Source organism: Tyto alba, unplaced genomic scaffold, assembly GCF_018691265.1.
Source record: "Tyto alba isolate M040663 unplaced genomic scaffold, T.alba_DEE_v4.0 Super-Scaffold_6, whole genome shotgun sequence".
Lineage (NCBI taxonomy): Eukaryota > Metazoa > Chordata > Aves > Strigiformes > Tytonidae > Tyto > Tyto alba.
The window spans coordinates 19299461-19318022 of NW_024881327.1; the positions used below are offsets into that span (position 1 = coordinate 19299461).

General features: G+C 39.5%; 1 protein-coding gene across 8 annotated transcripts in view; it reads left to right on the top strand.

Annotated features, from left to right (window-relative positions):
* The window catches only part of TENM3 (teneurin transmembrane protein 3), a 1343701-nt gene that overhangs the window by 1155568 nt on the left and 169571 nt on the right, over positions 1–18562 (top strand). Inside the window, exon 13 of one of the 8 annotated variants that reach the window (XM_032988404.2) lies at positions 16360–16569. The exons of the other annotated variants lie outside the window; for them this stretch is intronic. Coding sequence (XP_032844295.1) covers positions 16360–16569 — 210 coding nt within the window. The remainder of the gene's footprint in view (positions 1–16359; positions 16570–18562) is intronic. 8 annotated transcript variants of the gene reach the window in all.

An 18562-nucleotide genomic window follows, 5' to 3' on the forward strand; every position in this document is an offset into this window, starting at 1 on the left:
GAACGTTGTGGGTGAAATGCTTGACAGCAGGTCTTTCAGCTGCTTGAAAGCAAAAAGCAATAAGGCTCCTCAGGTGTCTGCAGAAGCATAGCCACGATTTTACTGCAAGGCTCAGCTGAAGAAAGCTCCCTCCCACTCAGGGTGGAGGCAGAGCAGAAGACTGTTCTTGTGTTTTTATCTAAAGGAAATGGGCTTTGTGGTCCTTTATAGGGTCCCACGTGATGTAAAAACTGGCAGCTCTGATCCTCCAACTTCACTTTGCTCTGTATTTCATGTCCTGTCAGCCCTCAGTGGGAGAAATGACTGATTCTCTTTTTCTTCTGCCATGGGCATTCAGGGGCATGAGGTATGATTCATCACAGACGTGCCACTCAGTCTGATACTCCATCATGCTCGTATCTGAGGCATAAGGAAAGAATATCAGTGTAACTAGGATTACAACATTTTTCCAGTTGTGCGTAAGGACTTTGCCCGTTGCAGGAAGAAACAATTTCAGTATCAGTAGGTTTCCAGTTTGAAAAGATGACGGTAGGAAAGGCGAAGAGAGGGAAAAACAGGGCAAAAATGACCAGGTAATGAGATAAAGTGCATTGCAAATAATGCATGGAACTAACATGATGTGCATTTAACTTAAATGGTTTGGCAGGCAAAGATTAAATGGAAATTTACCTATAGTACTGAGCACTGCTTATATAGGGGTTTTGACAGTGATTTCATTCCCCTTCATTTTTTTCAATTACTGTGAACATACTAGGAAACTCAAGTACCTTCATAATTCTTCACCAACACAAGAAACTACAGTGTAAAAGAATTGCCAAGTTCTATTCCAACCTCACTTTTTTTAATGATAAATACGTGCACTTTACAGAATTGTAGGCTTCAGGAAGGCCTCCCCCCATCCCTCCCCTCTGCATTCATAATTTTTAGAGAAATCTTCTGGGTTTTGTCTTCAGAAAGATCTCTTTGGCAAGGAGTCTTGGGAGCATCAGAAACGGGGCAAGGAACAACTTGGATATCAGCACTTCAGTTTGCTTGGATTTTGGCAAGATCCAGCTGTCAGATTTGGTATTGAAAAAAGAATCCTTCACAGGTCTGAACTGCAAAAAACTTTGAGGCCTTTTGTCTTAGGTTGTACTTTGAATGAGTATCATCTGCTAGGGATTATATAGACCTATTACACTCACATTAAATCCAGTTCATTACATGAACCTTGAGCACTGGTCTCCTGAGGTCTAATATCTTTATAATAGTAATTTGAAAACTGTAGGAGAGAAACTGTTTAACAAGAGGACTTTGAAATTTTGTTTCAAACATAAAATAGATAAAGAAGAAGACGACACAGCAAACTACTTTTTTTTTTTTTTTTTCTAAGGGGTACAAAAAAAAAGGGGCAAAGGAGGAGTTTAGGTAAGGTTGATAAGAGGCATTATGTGTAAGATGGTCTGGTCTTTGAGAGCTTTCTGAAGATATGCTGGAGACAGGCATGAGCTGTGGGCTTGTGCATATGAGCAGGTCATGACAGCGGAGCTAGATGTCCACATTGCCTTCTTAGTACGTGGCAACTCCCATGGAAGACTGTGTACACATGTACTTTTTCACGCTTGCCTGGAGTATTTCTAAGACAACAGTGTTGAACTTCAGATTTGGTGTTTTCTGTCCACAAACTGGCCATTTGTGCTTCCTTTTTAAGTATATACTAGCAGTGAGTCTAATAATAATAGTAATAATAAGCATTGTGGGTGGAAGTGCTATTGGTGTTGCTGTAGGGAAGAAGAGACCTCAAGATAAACAACAAAGCTTGGTCTATTTCCAGATCTTCTTTGGAAAGAGCGGCGACAGAATGCACAGATAAACTGAGAGCAACCATAAAATTATTTCCGTGTGTGACTTTAAATCTAGATATTTTGTGTAGGGAATTCATTACGAGTGTTCTTTCAACTCCTTTCTGTAGTTCAGGGATGTATAGCTCCAGGCCTGTGTGCCAGACTTGCAGCCCAATGGTTAATTCAATCAGTCGTCTGCTGCCTTTCAAGACCTGGCTGAAATCTTTTTGCAGTTGGTCTTCTTTTCTCAATCTCCCGCTTCTTCAACATGCAGCAGGCCAGCCTAGATTGCAGCCAGCACGCTTTCTGCTCCAGAAAGGCCTTTGGTGAGGAGGGTAACCAAGGCCAAGCCATGTGAATTATTCTTCAGTCACGGTCTGCTCCCAGCCACCCCCTTCCCTGGCAGCAAGAGAGCAGGCAGGGACTCAGCTGGGCACAAGCCCAGGCGTAATGCGTGTGCAGAACAGTCATTGTGTGCGGGTTTAGCAAATCCAGCTTTTCTGGAAAGCATTACATCTTCTGCTCCAGCTGTGCACTTGCAGTCCAGCTGATTCTCTCCAGCTCAGCCCTGTTTGGCCGGTTCTTCCCAGCCTGCAGACAGTGCTGCTCCTGCCATGGTGTGGAGATGAACCCTGCTGTGGTAGCTGACACTGCTTGATGGGTTTGCTGTTGAATGTACCGTCATTTCACTTGCAACACTGAGAATAATTTCCAGACTTCACTGGTGTAGGCACTGCCTCCTTAAAATGTAGACTGGGAGAACAACTAGCAGATTCCTCCTTTTTGCGTGTTTATTTTAGGTCTTAATAGACTTAAGTATTTCAGGACTCTGTAGTAAAATAAATGCCTGAGGGAGACTAAAATGTTCACACATAACTAGGGCTGGCAGGAGAACAAGAATTCAGTGTCATGAAAAATTTAACAGGCTTGGCATTCGTCTTGATGAGGAACTAAACACAGTTCTTCAGAGAGCTTAATGAAAAAAAAAAAGAGAGGGAGAACACGTTGCTCTGCTATTAGCTGAGGGCTCATTAGCTGGGACACTCACCTGGAAGGTGGGAGACCCAGACTTAATCCTCTGGCCTGAATCAAGCAAAACATTCAAATGTCTTTTCTCTGGTTAGCTGATGTCTCTGCCCATTTGTCTCTGTTACGTGCTGACCAAAAGTTGGGGTAACAATCTGAGGTGCCTCTCCAGTAGCAGGTTGGGAATAAAGGCAGTTCTGAGTCTCTTCTCATCTTGAGGAGTCTGTAGTTCCTTTTGGTGAATAGTTGGGGGATACTCCATAAAGAAGTGCCCAACTGTACCCGCTTTTTTTAAACACGCCTGTGTTTGCTGTCATCAAAAGAAACAATGGCATTACCAATATTAGCTGTGTATTTATGTTATTCCACGTAGATGTCACAAAATGCTGTAAATCATTTCTAAGCATATTTTAGTATGCCAGTGGTTTACGTTAAATGGCATAATTATTTAACTAGTGCTACATTCAACACTCCCATGTGTTCTTGTCCTGATAATTTTTTAGCGGAAGTTCCCTTCCTTTTGTACAATACATTAATTTGCAATGGAAGCATCTCCAACTTTTTAATTGCAGTGTAAGGGAAAGTAAAAAGGTTGTCCATTAATTAGAAGAGTGTATGGAAATAAAAGGAAGAGGAAAGGTAAGATGGAAGAAGGTAGAGAGGTAGAGGCTTCCTTGGCTGTCAAAGGGAAGACTGGAACATCAGGAAGCCTAGTCCCTAGGAGGTCGTAGATGCCATGATGCAGGTGGCACTACCTTGACTTTGGATACGCTGTGCAATTCTCAGAAGTACATTGCTGGCTTTGCAGCATTCAATTCAGAACCTTTGCAGGGGGTTGGAGGCATGCAAGATAAAAAGTATGGTATTTTGCAAAGCAAAAAGGAGAGGGAACATGCATTTCTGCTCCCAAACTGGGATCCTGGTAGGAGATATCTGAAGCAAGAAGATAAGTTAGTGCACTCTGTCTAGCAACTTTACATTCAACTAGCAGGCGAGCCCTTCCTTCAAAGCCTGCTTTATAGAAAACTAGAGGGGCTTTTGTTTCGGGTTGGTTTGTTTGGTTTTTTTAATGGATAACATCAATGAAGACTAATCTGAGCTGGGGGTGGGAGTGGAGGAGCTAGATGTGTTTTAATCCAGTAGATTCCGTGAAAACAGACTGTAACCATAAAAATGTCAAATAAAGCAGTTGTGTTGTATATTACTGTTTATAATGAATTGTTTTCTGCTTTTTCTGCTAATCAGGCATTTTCATAAATGTATTTTCCTTCCAAATGGATATGTTGTTGTTCCCATGGAGCAGCTGCAGTAACATATTGTACTTGCGTGTTAGGATTTTTTCTTTCAAATGGAATGATGTATGAGTCATTTATGCCTAAAACATAGTAAAAACTTATTATACCATCATTCATACCACATCTCCTGAAATATACAGATCCAAAAAGACACTTGCAGTGAAAGTTGGATTCCTCAGAGTTTGCATGGGCTGATGAATGTTATGGGCTGATGCATCATTTTTATTCAAAAGAAATTTGTGTGTGGTGCTTAATATCACTGCCTGCTCACCTCAGCACACATAATCTTAACAGCAGTGCGACAAAGGGGCTTGTATTAAACTGCATTGATTAACGTCCTCCTCTATTTGACAGGATCTGACTTTGAAGTATCCTGTGATTTGTTTTCTACTTGTGGATGTAAAAATTCTGACCAAGAATTGACTTTGCAGGCTGTAACTGCTTCAGAAAACACATAATGAATGGTAACTGCTTCAGAAAACATGTAATGAATGATTATTTGGACTACTAGGATGCCTCAAAGATAAATAACAAATACAAACAGCACAAAGAAAAGGAAACATCTCAGATAACTGAGCAAGAGAGCTAAGGCTATTGCTTTGTCTTTATCTCTTCGTGTACATTCCATGGCATTTGGAGTGTAGGAGGCTAAATCAAGTACCATGTAGTAACAGCAAGTTCATCAGAAAACTGCATGCATGTTAGGCATAAACATGCTAAAGTACAAAAGTAATGAAATGTGGGTAAACCCGGTTTCAGTTGTGTGTTTATCCTTTTCTCTGCACTTACAAATTGCATTTTATATGGTCTGATCCTTTCAGAATGAATAGGTTTAGCTTGTAAGTGTTCCTGCGTAATTTTTTCCTTACATAGCCCTGCATTATCAAGCATCATATAAAATTAGTTACTTTGTGCTGATATGAATGTGGACAAAGTCAAGCCATTAGTTAGCTTTTTCAGGGGCTGCTCTCATTATTGGTTGCATTACTTCATTTTATAAAAGGAGCATTGTGTGAATACAAATGCAATCTTGGCCAAGAACCTGTTAAAAAGTGCCTACTTCAGAGGGGAAAAAAAGCAGTCGAATAAGAAATTTGTTCATGTCTTTTCTTATCAGTAAGAGCTTTAGTAGATGTTTTGGCAGTAGAGATTCATGAAGGTTGATGTGAGGGAGTGGATAATCTTGGGAAGCATGTGCAATAAAGTATATGGGGAATTTCAGTTTTACAGGGCAGGGCTTCCAGACTGATGCCTTGAAATGCTTTCTGTGTAGTAATTGGCTTTTATCTGGCAGGTTTTACAGGTACTGAGAGGTGCATCTTGAAAGTATAATGCTTTAACATTAATAATTTTTCAGGAACTCAGAGGCTTATAGAGCTTCTGCTGGCGATCCTACCGTTTAGATGAAGAGCAGTTGTTTCAGAGTTTGCAAAGCACTCAGACAAGAATTTCCTTTCATCTCTTTTCAAAGAGGTGGATAACCTCTGCCTGTCGGTAGATTTGGATGGCCCAGTTGGCATTTCCCTTGTCCTTGGACAAAGGCCCAGGGATTCTGGAAGCAGCTTTGTAAAGAGGATTTGTTACCCTTGGCTCCAGTCAGGCGTAAACAAGTATTTTTCTCTATTTTGGAATTTTACTTATATGTGTTTTGGCCCAGTCTTTTGGGCCTTTTCAGTTTTCATTAAGATAAATCTCTTAGAAGTAACCAGTGTGGTTTACTTTATTTTGTTTTTTACTATTCTGAAGTGGTCAAATTGGCAAAGAAATAAAGATTACGTTATTACTGCTGGATTTTATAGCTAACATTTCATGAAACTTTATTAGAACCCCCCTTTTGTTCATTAGCTCATAACTTTATGAAAAGTACTTTTGGACTCAATTTTTCCATGTTTAGTCTGAGGCCAGAGGGATTTTTTTTTTTTACCTCCATTCAGCATTTTCTGACCTACCTAAGCTGATGTGAAGGGTTTGTATATTTTTTTTAAGAAATGTTAAGTCAGTGTTCTTTCTGAACTTGAATGGATAACTAACCGTATTTGAAATTTATGGTTTTAAATTGTACATATAGATAAAACACAGTAATGTCCTGCCAAGTATAAACACTGATAAAATGTTACAAAAATTAAAAGCTATCAAATAGAGGGTTTATATAATTAGTCAAAATACATTCTATTTTAGATCTCAATAATTTCTTACAGTGGAAGAGAGTGACTAAAAATGCACAACTCTGTAGTGCTTTATAAACACTGTATAAATTTTCTCACCAGTCAAAATGTTATTGTTTATATATCCAGGCAATAATAAGGGACTTTGTTGATGTGGGATTTTTGTTTAATGCTGAATTTCCAGAGGCACCTAAATAAAGAGTCCAGCTTTCTCTGAGTTCTCAGTACGCAACAGTTTTCATTGTTCTCAGTTTTCTAAATCATCCCTCAACGAGACTAGGCTTTGTCAAAAACCTGGCCCTAAAATGCCACCTCCAGCCCATTTCAACACTGCTGCCTTAGTGGCTTTGGTAGCGAGCTAACTTTGGTGATCATGCGGCGGGTTTTCATTTAAGCTTTCCAGCTTCCTGCCTGTGGTAGTCTATTTGTTTCTAAGGTAGAAACATTTTCTCCACATGGGCAAAGCTGATAAGTTCGGTTCCAGCAGAGAAATAAATTACATACTAGATGTAATGAGACATCAATGTCCAGTAAATGTCCTGTTGCTTGCGAGAGAGGTACTGCGTAAGACAGCAGTCGATAATTTTGTGGTAATTCTCTAATTCCTCCCCTCCCCAAAATTCCTTTGTTAAGAAGTTACATTTAATATATCAGGAAAAAAGCCCCAACGAGGAATGAAACTTGAAAGTGCCGTAGGAATGGAAGGGCTCTTGAAAATGGAACAACGAAGAGCTGAAAGAAGTACCTACTCAGTTGTGTTACTTTCAGGAGTACGAACCCTCTGAAGTTCAAGGATTCTTCACTGGTTAGAGAAGTTTGATGTTTGGTTAGCAGGCCTGCTTTCTGCTTTCTTGTTGCTAAACTTAGGCTTCTGTAAGCATCACGTGGTTCTTTAGTTTTATGGGAAATTTTATTGGTTTACTTTATTTTATCGGGAAAACAGGGGGTGTAGCAGCACGATGTTTTGTTTCCTATAGAAGGCTCTGGCTGCTGCTCGTTCTGGTGGCTGCCTGACAGCGTGCTGGTGCTTGCAGGGCTGTGCTGGGAGGCGCATGGAGCTCACGTCCGGGCATGTGTGGGTGTCTGGGGCAGCTTTCCATCAAGAACTGGTGAAGGTGGCAACAGTCATAGCATCCTGCCTCCTCCTGCTCCTACTCCTCCTTTGCTGCGCCACAGCCCTGATCATTTCTAATAGCGAATGGTCCAAAAAATGCACCTAACAGGGATATAAATAACCACGCGAAAAGAACTGACTTGAGTACTGAGAAATAAGGTATTATAGGTGAGTTTCGTGGCACACTTTTTCAGCAGTTTGTTGACCTTTGTTAGCTTCTGTCAAAATCTCTTCAAATTGCCATGTTCCCTTCTAAGAAAACAAGTCCTATTCTGTGATCTGCAAGCATAGGCAATCAGATGTCATTAAGAGCTTCTCTGGATGCACTGCTTCAAAGATACACTTCTCTTTATAACAGACTGCAAGGCAGTGGCCACACTGGTAGCAAAAGTAGGCAAAACTGGCATCCCTGCCATTGCTTTAACTGCTTTTCTCATATACGGCCCGCTAGAATTAAGAAAACCAAATTTAGTTAGTATTTCTTTTTATTCCTCTCTAGACTGCGTCTTACTGAGGTGGGAGGAGTGAGGGTGGGAAATTACCTGATTCTAAAAACTGAGTGATTTGTGAGTCATTCACGGATTTTTTTTTTTTCTCTTTAACAAGCGTCTCCCCAACTCCCTTCCAAAAAAAGAAAAACAAGTCCTCTTGTGCTCTTCAAGATGCACTTCCCGTCCTATTCCAAAAAGACTTTTTCTGCCCCCTGCTAATTTAGCCCAAAGCAGCACTCAAAATACAAAGTGCGTAGGCTACCACAGAATCATGATGGAAGAATGATAAACCAGATGTGACGTGGCTCAATCCGTTTCACCTCTAATAACAGAAAGTTGCAGATAGGAAGAATAAAGAAGCATTTCTTCAAAGGTTACTTTTTTAGGTTGTTACTCTTTGTGAATTGCCATCCAAAAGAATATCAGCATCCAGAAAAACTACTCTTTTACAAAGGTCAGGCCCGAGAGTGGAAACTTGGTAAACTTCAACCCCACTGCTGAGTGAATGTGACACATGGAGACTGAGGGTGACAGTCCTCCATACACCAGTTACAGTGTATGCCAACAGCTCCATTTTTGATGCTCGGTTCCATTTCTGGAAATGCAAAGAGCCCCAGTGGTGCAGATTTTTCCTAGTTTTTGCTCGGGTCTGTGGTATGTTTGTAATCTGGGGATTTTTTAACGTGAAAATCCCTGCAGGTTTTTGAGAAGGACTGGGTTCAGTCTACAGCACTGTGTGATGCTTAGTTGTTTGTTTTGCACGTGAATTAGCATATAGGGAGTAGAGAGGATGGCTGGCTGCACATCCCCTCCACTCCGGAGACCTCTCCTGCCCTCTCCCACCCACCGCGTAGCGCTCAGTGAAGCAGTAAGCCCGGGCAGATGAGCGCAGTGGTGCAGGGCTGTGACTGAGGCAGAAGCCGTTGGCTGCAAACGGGTGCCTTCCGCATTGCGTCCCCACGCAGCTGCGTGTACGTGCCTGCACCTAGAGAGACCGTGCACCTCGGTGATTTGGCCGGATTTGAGCAGGGGCCAGGTCTGTGGCTGAGCCACGCAGGGGGCGGATGAGGACCCCGGGAGCTCCCCAGCCGGCGCAGTCGGAGCGCTGTGTGACCGTGGGGACCTCCTGGCCATGATGCTCCAGCTGCCAGCGCTTGCCAGTTGGTTGCAAGTGGGTAGTGGCTTAGCCAAAACTGTGGGCGTGCAGCTTCTACACCTGAGTCGGTGGTTGAGCTGGTGTCATCTTGTCCTGGCTGTGCTGGGTGAGCAACACCTCATCACAAGGCAGAAGAGCCTGAATCCCAGCAGATGCTCTAAATGGAGAGGTGACATTTTTGTGTGAGAACTTTCACATCTCAAGTGGAGATAAGAGTTAATCGAAACATTTTGCAATCTGGTGTTCATTTCATCAGTTTGCTTCTGTCCAAAAAATACCAACACCCCAAAAAAAAAAAAAAAAAATGAAGCATCTTTTTCTAGAAATACAGAGACCTACCACTTAAAATGGTTTTCTCAGTGGAATGAGGATTTTCACTTTTCTGGAAATAGCTCTCTGTTCCCCTTCCAACATTTTGCATGCCCACTTTTAATTAATATTGGGGGAAATAAAGTGGAAAGTTCAGTTGAGTTGAGTGGAATGAGAGGAATAGCTCCTAACAATAAAACCTAGATGCTAGAGATGCTTGATTTTTTTTTTTTTTTTTTTTTTTTTTTTTAGTTCAGCTCATGAACTTTCTGCCTAGCTGAGTGGACCTTAGCTCTGTACCTGGCTTTTATGTTATAAGGTAATTCCATTTGAAAATAATAATAATAATAATAAATAAAAAATGGTAGTGAGAGCAATGCACTGCAGTTAGGATAATCTGCCAGTTAAGGCTCAGATTGTGCAATTTCTTTACAGACAAAACTCCCATTTAGAGTGAAGATGAGTACTGCCTGAACTCAGGATTGAAGAAGGAGCCATTGTGATCATGCAGTCTGACCCCTGTAAGAACAGGGCACTCCTTTTCATTTAGCAATCTGCTGAGCAGCAGCTGTTAAATTTCTGAAACCACCAGAATGTCTCAAAACACAAGTGTTTGCTTCAGAAATGAGTGTCAGTTGTAATGCATAACCATTTTTCTTAAGAGATCTTTTTCTTTTTCAGAAGACAATTACAAGCTTTATATTACAGACTGTGATTATTATACTACACTTCCAAGAATGAGGAAAAAAAAAAAAAGCAAACACAATATTTCAGGCCAGCATTTCTCTTGCTTTCTAATGGATTACCTTTGTTTTCAAATCAATGTCCTCTGATTATAGTCTTGTAAAGTTTCATCTTTCACAGTACAGAAGCAGCTGCAAATAAGTTAAAATACATGTCAAGATAATGTACCTGTTTTGTTTAGAAGCAATAAGTTTTCAAGAAAATCTAAGAAAGGTCGATGTCATTTGTATTTAAGATTTGCATCTGAGATGTAGTCACAGTTCATCAGCACTCAGAGGGATTGAAAACTTGGTAAATACACTTCCCAATTCAGGGGTAAAAGGGTCATTTATCCGTTGTGTGTACAAACAAAGCAAACCAAAAACAATTAAATGGAAAACCCACGTTAGATTGCAAGTGTAATTTTTATGCATTTGAAGGCATTTATTTTTAAAAGAATTCTTGGCACGTAGTTCCTGCTGAAATATTTTTCACTGTAGATGGATTTATATTGTCTTATTTATATATGTGTATGTGTATATATTTGAAAGACCATCTATGCTTGTATTTCCTTGGGGAGATCTTCACAGTAGCTACAATGGTCAACTCTGGTACAAGCAGATAAAAAGAACTATGTTGGTTATAAGTAATCATTCTTTTTGTGCTATGCCACAACACTTTTCAGTAGTTCTATTTGCATGTAGAGTTTTAATTAAGAGATAACTGTCACTGCAGGTTGACTGCAGAAGTCTGCAGTATCCAGCAGAGAGATAAATGCCAGTGCCAAGTCATACAGGTTGGAGAGCATACAGGGAGTCCATAATAAAAAATGAGTTTACAATTAAAACTCACTCACTACTAACTTACTGTGTTATATGCAAAGATGAAGAGGTCCAAAATCCAGTCGCATAGAGATACGTACCAGGTGTGAGGTTTAGGACTTTTTTTGGGTCAATCTACAGGTGATGCATTGGAAATTGAAGCTTTGGGATGCTATCACTAAACTTGTTAGGAGGGTATAGGTGCCCCATTTAACAAGAGTGTGTTACAGCTTTCAGCACACTGGGAAGTCCTACAACAGATTGCAGAGATTCATCTCAGCTTGATGCAGTAGAGCTGTAAGTGTCCTTCTGCCTGTTGAAAGTGTTTTGGTTTCTAATTAATTTAGCCAGAAGACACGTTATTTCTGACCTTCACAAACCACTGTCTGTCTGCTCCCAATTTTAAAAGATCCCATTAAGTGTTTTGTTTAAAAAAAAAAAAAAAAAAAAAAAAACAACAACCCCAACCTGTCTTTCCTGTTGTGAGGAGCAAAGTACAAAATAGCTACTGTTAGTGAGCCGTTATATGTATATTTTTCCACAGTATGTGGTATGGTTTGGGGTTTATATGACATAACAGTGCCATTTAAAATAGCAAGAAATCTTCATTTCCATGAAGTCACCAGCAAAAATCCCGTTAAATTAAGTAAATAAATGAGATATCTACCTTGCAGTTTGTAATTAGATAGCATTTTCTTACTGCCATTGAAGTCAGTAAGTACTCTTTACCACCAACTTCAGAATAAGACTCTCCCCCTTCTGTCTTTGAGATGCAGATAGAGGAATTTTCTTCTTCAGTCTTAATGACAAGGGCTGCCAAGGCTGTGAAAGGAAAAATTCACTGTTCTGCCATAGCTAAACAGCCTAAACAGAGCTGTCTGCTCTTGTATTGCCTTAAGCAGCCATCAGAAGTGGTATGTAAGAGTTAGGTATAGGATTTATGCATCCCGATTGAGATGAAAGTAATGGCCCTTCAAATTTTTATAGTGAAATTACTTTTGCAAAGTATGTAACTTGCAATACATCTTATGCAAAGTGAATTGATAATGCTAGGTTTTGAGAACTAATCTAGATATATGAGCAAAAGTTCAGCGTTAAAGAAATTCACGAAGCAACAAAGACTTGCCTGAATTAAAACATGATCTTAAGAATATATAGATTTATAATTACAAAAGAAAATAAGGGTTTTTTCCTTTCTTGTTGGCATCATATTGCCAGCAAAATGTTTCTGCTTTATGAGTTTGAATCCGTTCAGAAGTTTTCATAAATGCATGTATTTTAGGGCTCTGCAGAGACTTTCTGGGTCATCTATTCCAGCCCACCCACCCCACAACAGCAGGAGATCGTTACTACTGCTTCCCTTCCACCCTACTTTTCTCCTAAATGCCATGTTCCAGAAGTGTCCAATACTATTTTCTCTAAAATACAGCTAGTGAAGATGCAGTGTGGAATTCATCTACGTACCCATTGGTGTTGAAGCAAAGTGCTTTAGCGTGTGATGACGGATAAAAGATGAAGGCTGAGCAGTTGTTGGATCTGTTCTTCATAATACAGTATAAATAAGCTTAAGTGCTGCTAATGGCTTTTTTTTTTAAGGGAAGGGGTGTAGGCGACCTGCACAGGACTGGAAGCTGTGGGTGGTGGCCGGGTGGAAGCGTCCCTGAGGCTCTGGGGTTGAAGGCACAGGTCTGCCCTGCGCTGCCCCGGACCCTTGCTCGCTCCCCTGCCCTCATACCCGTGTTGTTAGGCAGCAGCAATTGCCAGAGGCTCAGCCTTAGACTGATTTAAGCCTTAATATACCTAATATAGAAAGTCCCACGCGTCCGTATGCCTCCCATTACTACTAGTCCATTGATGGCAGTCTTTCCTCACTGTTTATTTGCTGTCTTTTTATGGGTTGCAGTTATCATGCTTGTCCCTTTCAGCTTTTCCATATGTGACATCAGCTCTGCTTCCAACTTCTATACCGTCTTTTAGATCAGCACTAATCTTTGCACAGAACTTTTTTTTTTAACATAATTACCTTGTATGCATGTATTTAATGTATCCATTATTAGCTCAGGTGTATTTCTTTGTTAATGTTCTTCTTATAACCAATTTTCTTTGAGTTTTACTTTCTTTGGGGACTGTTATTTCCTTAGCAGATTTATTCACATCTTCATATATTGCTATATCATTGAGTCTGTTCCTTCTGGAGTTTGACTATATTTGCCGCAAACTTTTTTTGCATTTTCACATGAGATAATTTTTTCGGAACTACGTAAAGGTAATTGGAAGTCATGTGTTTTCGATTATGAAAATGCCAACAAACTGAAGTGGGTTTATCCTCATAACTAACATAAACAATGGAATTTAAGTAGTCTTAAGCCCAGTATACTTTCTCATGAAAAATAGCCTACTATCTTCTATCAAAGTCACATAGTAAAAACAAGAACATTTCCTTTTTTAAAGTATGGGCAAGGAAGTCACAGCAGAACAGAAGTTTTTGCTAGGTCTATACCAGAAGGAGCAGAACAGGGGTAAAAAAAAATTGATATCTGTATTTTTGTGGTTTTCCTTAGAATTAAATATTCTTTGCATCATCATGTGCCTCTAAGCTTTATGGAGAAAGTGTTATAATTGGTCTAATTCGCTTTTATCATACTTAATGATTTTTGTGGTTTATAAATGTGTGTGTGTGTGTGTGTGTGTGTTAAGACTTCAGTAAGAGATATTATCAAATATTTTTAAATGCCTTTCATTCCATGTAAAAAAAAAAAATGGAGAGGAATATGCACATCACTTATGATCCCTCTTTCTAGTATGCTAAGTATTTTTTTTTTCTTAACATGCAGCTTATTCTATAAATGACAGTATAGATAGCTGTCTGTCTTTTCACTTGAAATCAAAGAGGAACTTGCTGCAGAAATCTGCTAGTGCTGGATGAAGTGGTACAGAAATACGCGTCCCAGCTGGCTGGCCTAGGGTTCTTGTAAAGAATTGGCTCACATTATAACTGGCTGCCTTTGCAGACCATGGAACTTTGTGACAAGAAAGACCTGTCTGCCAGAAAAGTTTATTTATAAAAATCAAATCACTGAAGTTGCCTGATTTCCTGGTGGTGTTACAGCCCTAATCACCTGATTTTTGCAGTAGCAGAGATCTGGCCCCACTAAGGTTACTAGCGGGGGCTTTGCTGATAGCCCTGTGCTTCCAGCCCACACCTGACACACTGTTTTCTGAGCTGAGAAACTCGGTGAGCTGAAGCACCCAAGTGATGCTCTTCCTGGATGGCTACTCTTCAGTGCAGTGCAGTGGCAACTAGCCACGTAGACAGAGACAATTAATAAATTGGGATAAATGAGGGAATTCACAAAATAATTAAGGAATCTTGGACATGACACATTTTCAGGCAACAGGATATTTTGCATGATTACTGTCTGTGTAATCAAGGCTCTGTTGTGTATGGAAGTTAATGAGTGTAAATGGAGAAGGAGAGAGGAAGCATATTGAGAAGAGTGTTGTGCATAAGCTCCATAGGTATTGCTGAGATGCTGATTTGCTTCAGACAGTATACATCTGGAACATATTACTGTAGCTCTCCTCTCTAGTCAGAGAAGTCCAAAGCAAGTAAAGGAGATATGTTCCAAGCTAAAAAAAAAAAAAAAAAAAAATAAAAATCATAGCACTAATTTGTATTTGAAAAAAAGCCACTGTTAACTGCAATTGGAATTACGCAAAAAATGAAATATAATGGCTATCTAAATCGGTTTGGGTACACCATAAATAATGCATTAAGTTACTTCATCAAGAAATAACCACAAAGCCATGTTATTGAAGCAAGCAATGTAAAAAATCAAGGTGTAGCAACAAAGCTGGTGGTACTTTATCTTGAACTTGGAAATGTCCCCACTCTTTACTTCCAGATTCCTAAGTTGAGCCCTGTAAAATGTCATTCCCTCAACCTCGGTTATTTCCTGGGCTATAAACCTTGGATTTCACACAGGGGTTACTTGAGTAATAGTAAGTGCTTACTTTCCTTCCAGAACCAAACCTGAGTCTTAAATTGGTAGTAATATATATTGTGCTGTTCACTACAAGAAGAGGTAAATGACATGTGAAAGAATTAAGCAAACAGTTTGTGGTGAGACTGTCACAGGTTTCTTTCCAGGGAAAACAATTGGTTGGGTTTTAGCAATGTGTTTTGGAGATCTTTAAGGTACTGTGTGATGGGATAAACTGAATATGAAAGAAAAAAAAATTAAAAATTAACATGATTCTAGCAGTGTAGAAGGGAGATTGAGGAAAGGTAATTCGAGCTATTGGTGCCAATATGATTTATTGTATTAAATATAACATTGAGAGGTGCTGCACCTCTCCAGCATAACTATACTACTGAGTACCATAAAAACAAATCATTACAGGATGAAAAAACCTTCTCTTTTCCTTTAATTTAAATTTAGATTCATAGTTATGAATGGTATCCATGTAGGTTAATCTAATTTTTTTAACATCAAGTACGTAATAAATCTACTTCATTTTCTGGTACAGTTCCCCACTTACAGCTAACATAATACTTTATTCAAAAGCAGTCCAGCAGTCTTACTCTCACAGAGGTCTGCACTGACTAAATACTATAAAGAACCGGTATGGTCACAGGGTGAATCAAGTGACTGCTGCTTACTGGGTTTAATTATTGTTTCATTGAAGGACTGAATGCATTGTTATGATATCCTGAAGTTTTATTTAAATCTGTCTTCTTCCCTGATGCCTTTATGATACTTTCAGGATGTAAAAATGGGATGTACTCATTGCGTATGCTTGTTTTAAAAAAACTCGTGCAGATGGACTCAGGTTTGACTGGTGAAACATTCTAATAGGTTTTAAACAGTATATGTGTCTGAGAAACACTGCTAAAAACTTAAACTCCTGTCAGAATAACTCATATGGTAGAAATTTAGGGCTGTGGGTTTCCCTGTATGTATGAGCTTGGAAAACTGTTCCTGTTTCCTTGCTTATCCGTATTATTTCCTTCCATAAGTAGATTTTATACAGGAGTGTCCCACTGAAAGAAGCAGCCCTGCATTTGGCCTTGTATTTCAGTACTTCTGTTCTGCTTAAAGGCTTGAAAAACAGAAAATGCTGTATTTTCCAAATGGTTGTACAACACATATTTCTTTTCAGTTGGCACCTGTTCCTCTGTCATTCTGTGCCCCAGACATTGGAATTCCAGGTTGTGATAGACACTGTCCATTGAAATAGCAAGTCATGGCATTGTGTTAGGTGTTCTAAAGCACTTAAACCAGTTTATTGCAGGCAATTGTCATATTTTCTTTGTCCATGTATTTTTATTGTTTGAAGTAGACTATTCGCCTTACGATGATGCAAAAAATAAATGATTTGTTGTTCATGTGATATCTTGACCCATATTTTAAATTTTTTTTATTTTTTTTATAGGTCCTCCCATGCCATCCTCCTCATCTAGTCCATCAGTTACTGAACATTTACACTCCCCTCCTCCATCACCCAATCTCCATGACAACCAGAGGTGGTTATTAAGTAATAATGCCAGCCAGCCAGTTCAGGACTCTGATACAGATGAGGACTATACTGCCAGCTCATATCTAGTACAGACCGGTACTATTTCAGTGTCTGTCCCAGGTCATGGTAAGAAGAGGACGCTTTGTCCATAGTTTGAATACCCTTTTATTTTCCATCCTCTTACAAAATTGCCTAATAAAAATTAAAGGTATCAAATTGACTTTGTATTTTAAACTGATTTTCCTTTAAATGTCGCAAATGATGTTTCTACTTTCCTGTGGGACAAGCAAGAGTAGAAAGTGTCTTCTAATATATAAAAGCTCATTTAAGTTATTTCAAAAAGCAGTACCTCTATGAAGCAATAGCCATTAATGATTTATTATGTACTTTTTAAAGGGTAGCCTGAAGTTGGTTAAACTGTCATGATGTTTATCTTCAGAATAATGCGAAAGTTATCTTTTACTACCTCATTGAGTTCAGCAGGTTCCAGCGGTTCATTTGGTTTCCCAGGAGCAGGAGAATGAGATTTGTATGTTACTGGATAGGGCACTCTAGACTGAGGAAGGAGATCTGGAGGAAGAGAGAGAAGGCAGCGATGGCTCTTGAGATATGTGCTTCCATATTTTGCATCCTCCCTACCAGTATGAGTAACCAGCAGGAGTGGCATGTACTTGAAACACCAGGGCCCACTTATACATAATGCCCTAAGAAACCATGTTTTTACTTTTTTAACATAAAAAAATAATAGCCACAGAGTGCCATTTTTGTTGTACGATTGAACAGATTTTTCTTGAGTTAGGTAGACTGGAAGAATAATTTGTTAATTCACAGTCCTCCCCAGCAGATCAGCAAATCTTGGAATAAGCTGCTTCATTTTCTAAGAACCATTTCTGTCTTTTGATTGTAAAGGACTCACCTACAGATGAACCACTAGAGGGAGTTTCGAGAAATATTTTCCTACAGATTGCACATCAGTTGGTTGGACAGAATTATTTTGCAAAGCAAAACCACTAGCATTGAGCTTCCCTTCCTAGCTTTGATTGCAACTTTGGCCTTTTAGACACAACACCAATCTGCTAAGAGCAGTTGTTTGTGAATCTGACAACTTTGTTTGTTTGTTTGTTGCCATGTTAGGGTCTTGGATTAAGATCTTTAACAGTGATAACTTTATTTTTGCATGTTCAACTTGCTCAATATTTAATCTGTGAAGAACTCAAAAAAACAGGTAATACATTGTCATAGCGTATGTTATGAGGATGTCTCCTTTCCTTTATGTCTAGGAATATGACATCTGTTAGAAAATGTATGCATTATCCAAAAGGGAGCCTGGTTCAGTTCAGTAAGTCAGTACATTTAAATGACTCTATCCATCAGCCCTTCCTCTGCAAATTAAAAATACAAAAACAAGAGAAAGCTGCTAAAACATTTGAATAGTTGGGATGAACTGCTTACACCTCCTAGCCTCTTAGGAAGCTAGTAAGTATTCACCATTCCTCTGGGTTTTAGCATTTTGCTGCTTCTGAAATTGTCAAGAGTTGCTTGCCAGTCTGAATTTGCTAACCTTGAGGAATGTTCCTTAACCCCTTTCACTCCAGTCTAACCAAAATAATTTCAGCTGGTCTTATGGCAAGTCAAGTCTTGGCCTTTTAGTAAGACAAAATAAAGGGTTTTTTTGGTAACAGGCAGGGCAGAAGTGAACACTGTGGTGTATGTTGAGAGCTGTTCTTGGTCAGACTTTTGCTAAGCAGAAGGGAAACCCAGCATGCTCTGTAAGTACATGTTCATTTTCCCCTTCTCTCTCTTCTCCCACTGTGCTCCCCTGCCTCCTCTATCCGCAAATGTCCGAGATTCACCCCTTCAGTGTATATGTGCAAAAGAAGTGCTTGGAGTTTCAGCTTCCCTCTGTCAAAGAATTGAATCAATCATATATATACACTCACAATGTAGTAGGGCTGGCGGTCATATAATATGGCTAGTGATCTTTCTCTCCCTTCACAAGATTAGACTTGTTTTTAGAAGTGCTTCAGCTTGCTAACCACAGATACTGTATTTGTGATTGCCATAAATTATTAAGCAGAGATTGTTTGCTTTTCTACTGGACAAGATGACCATAGGTGTT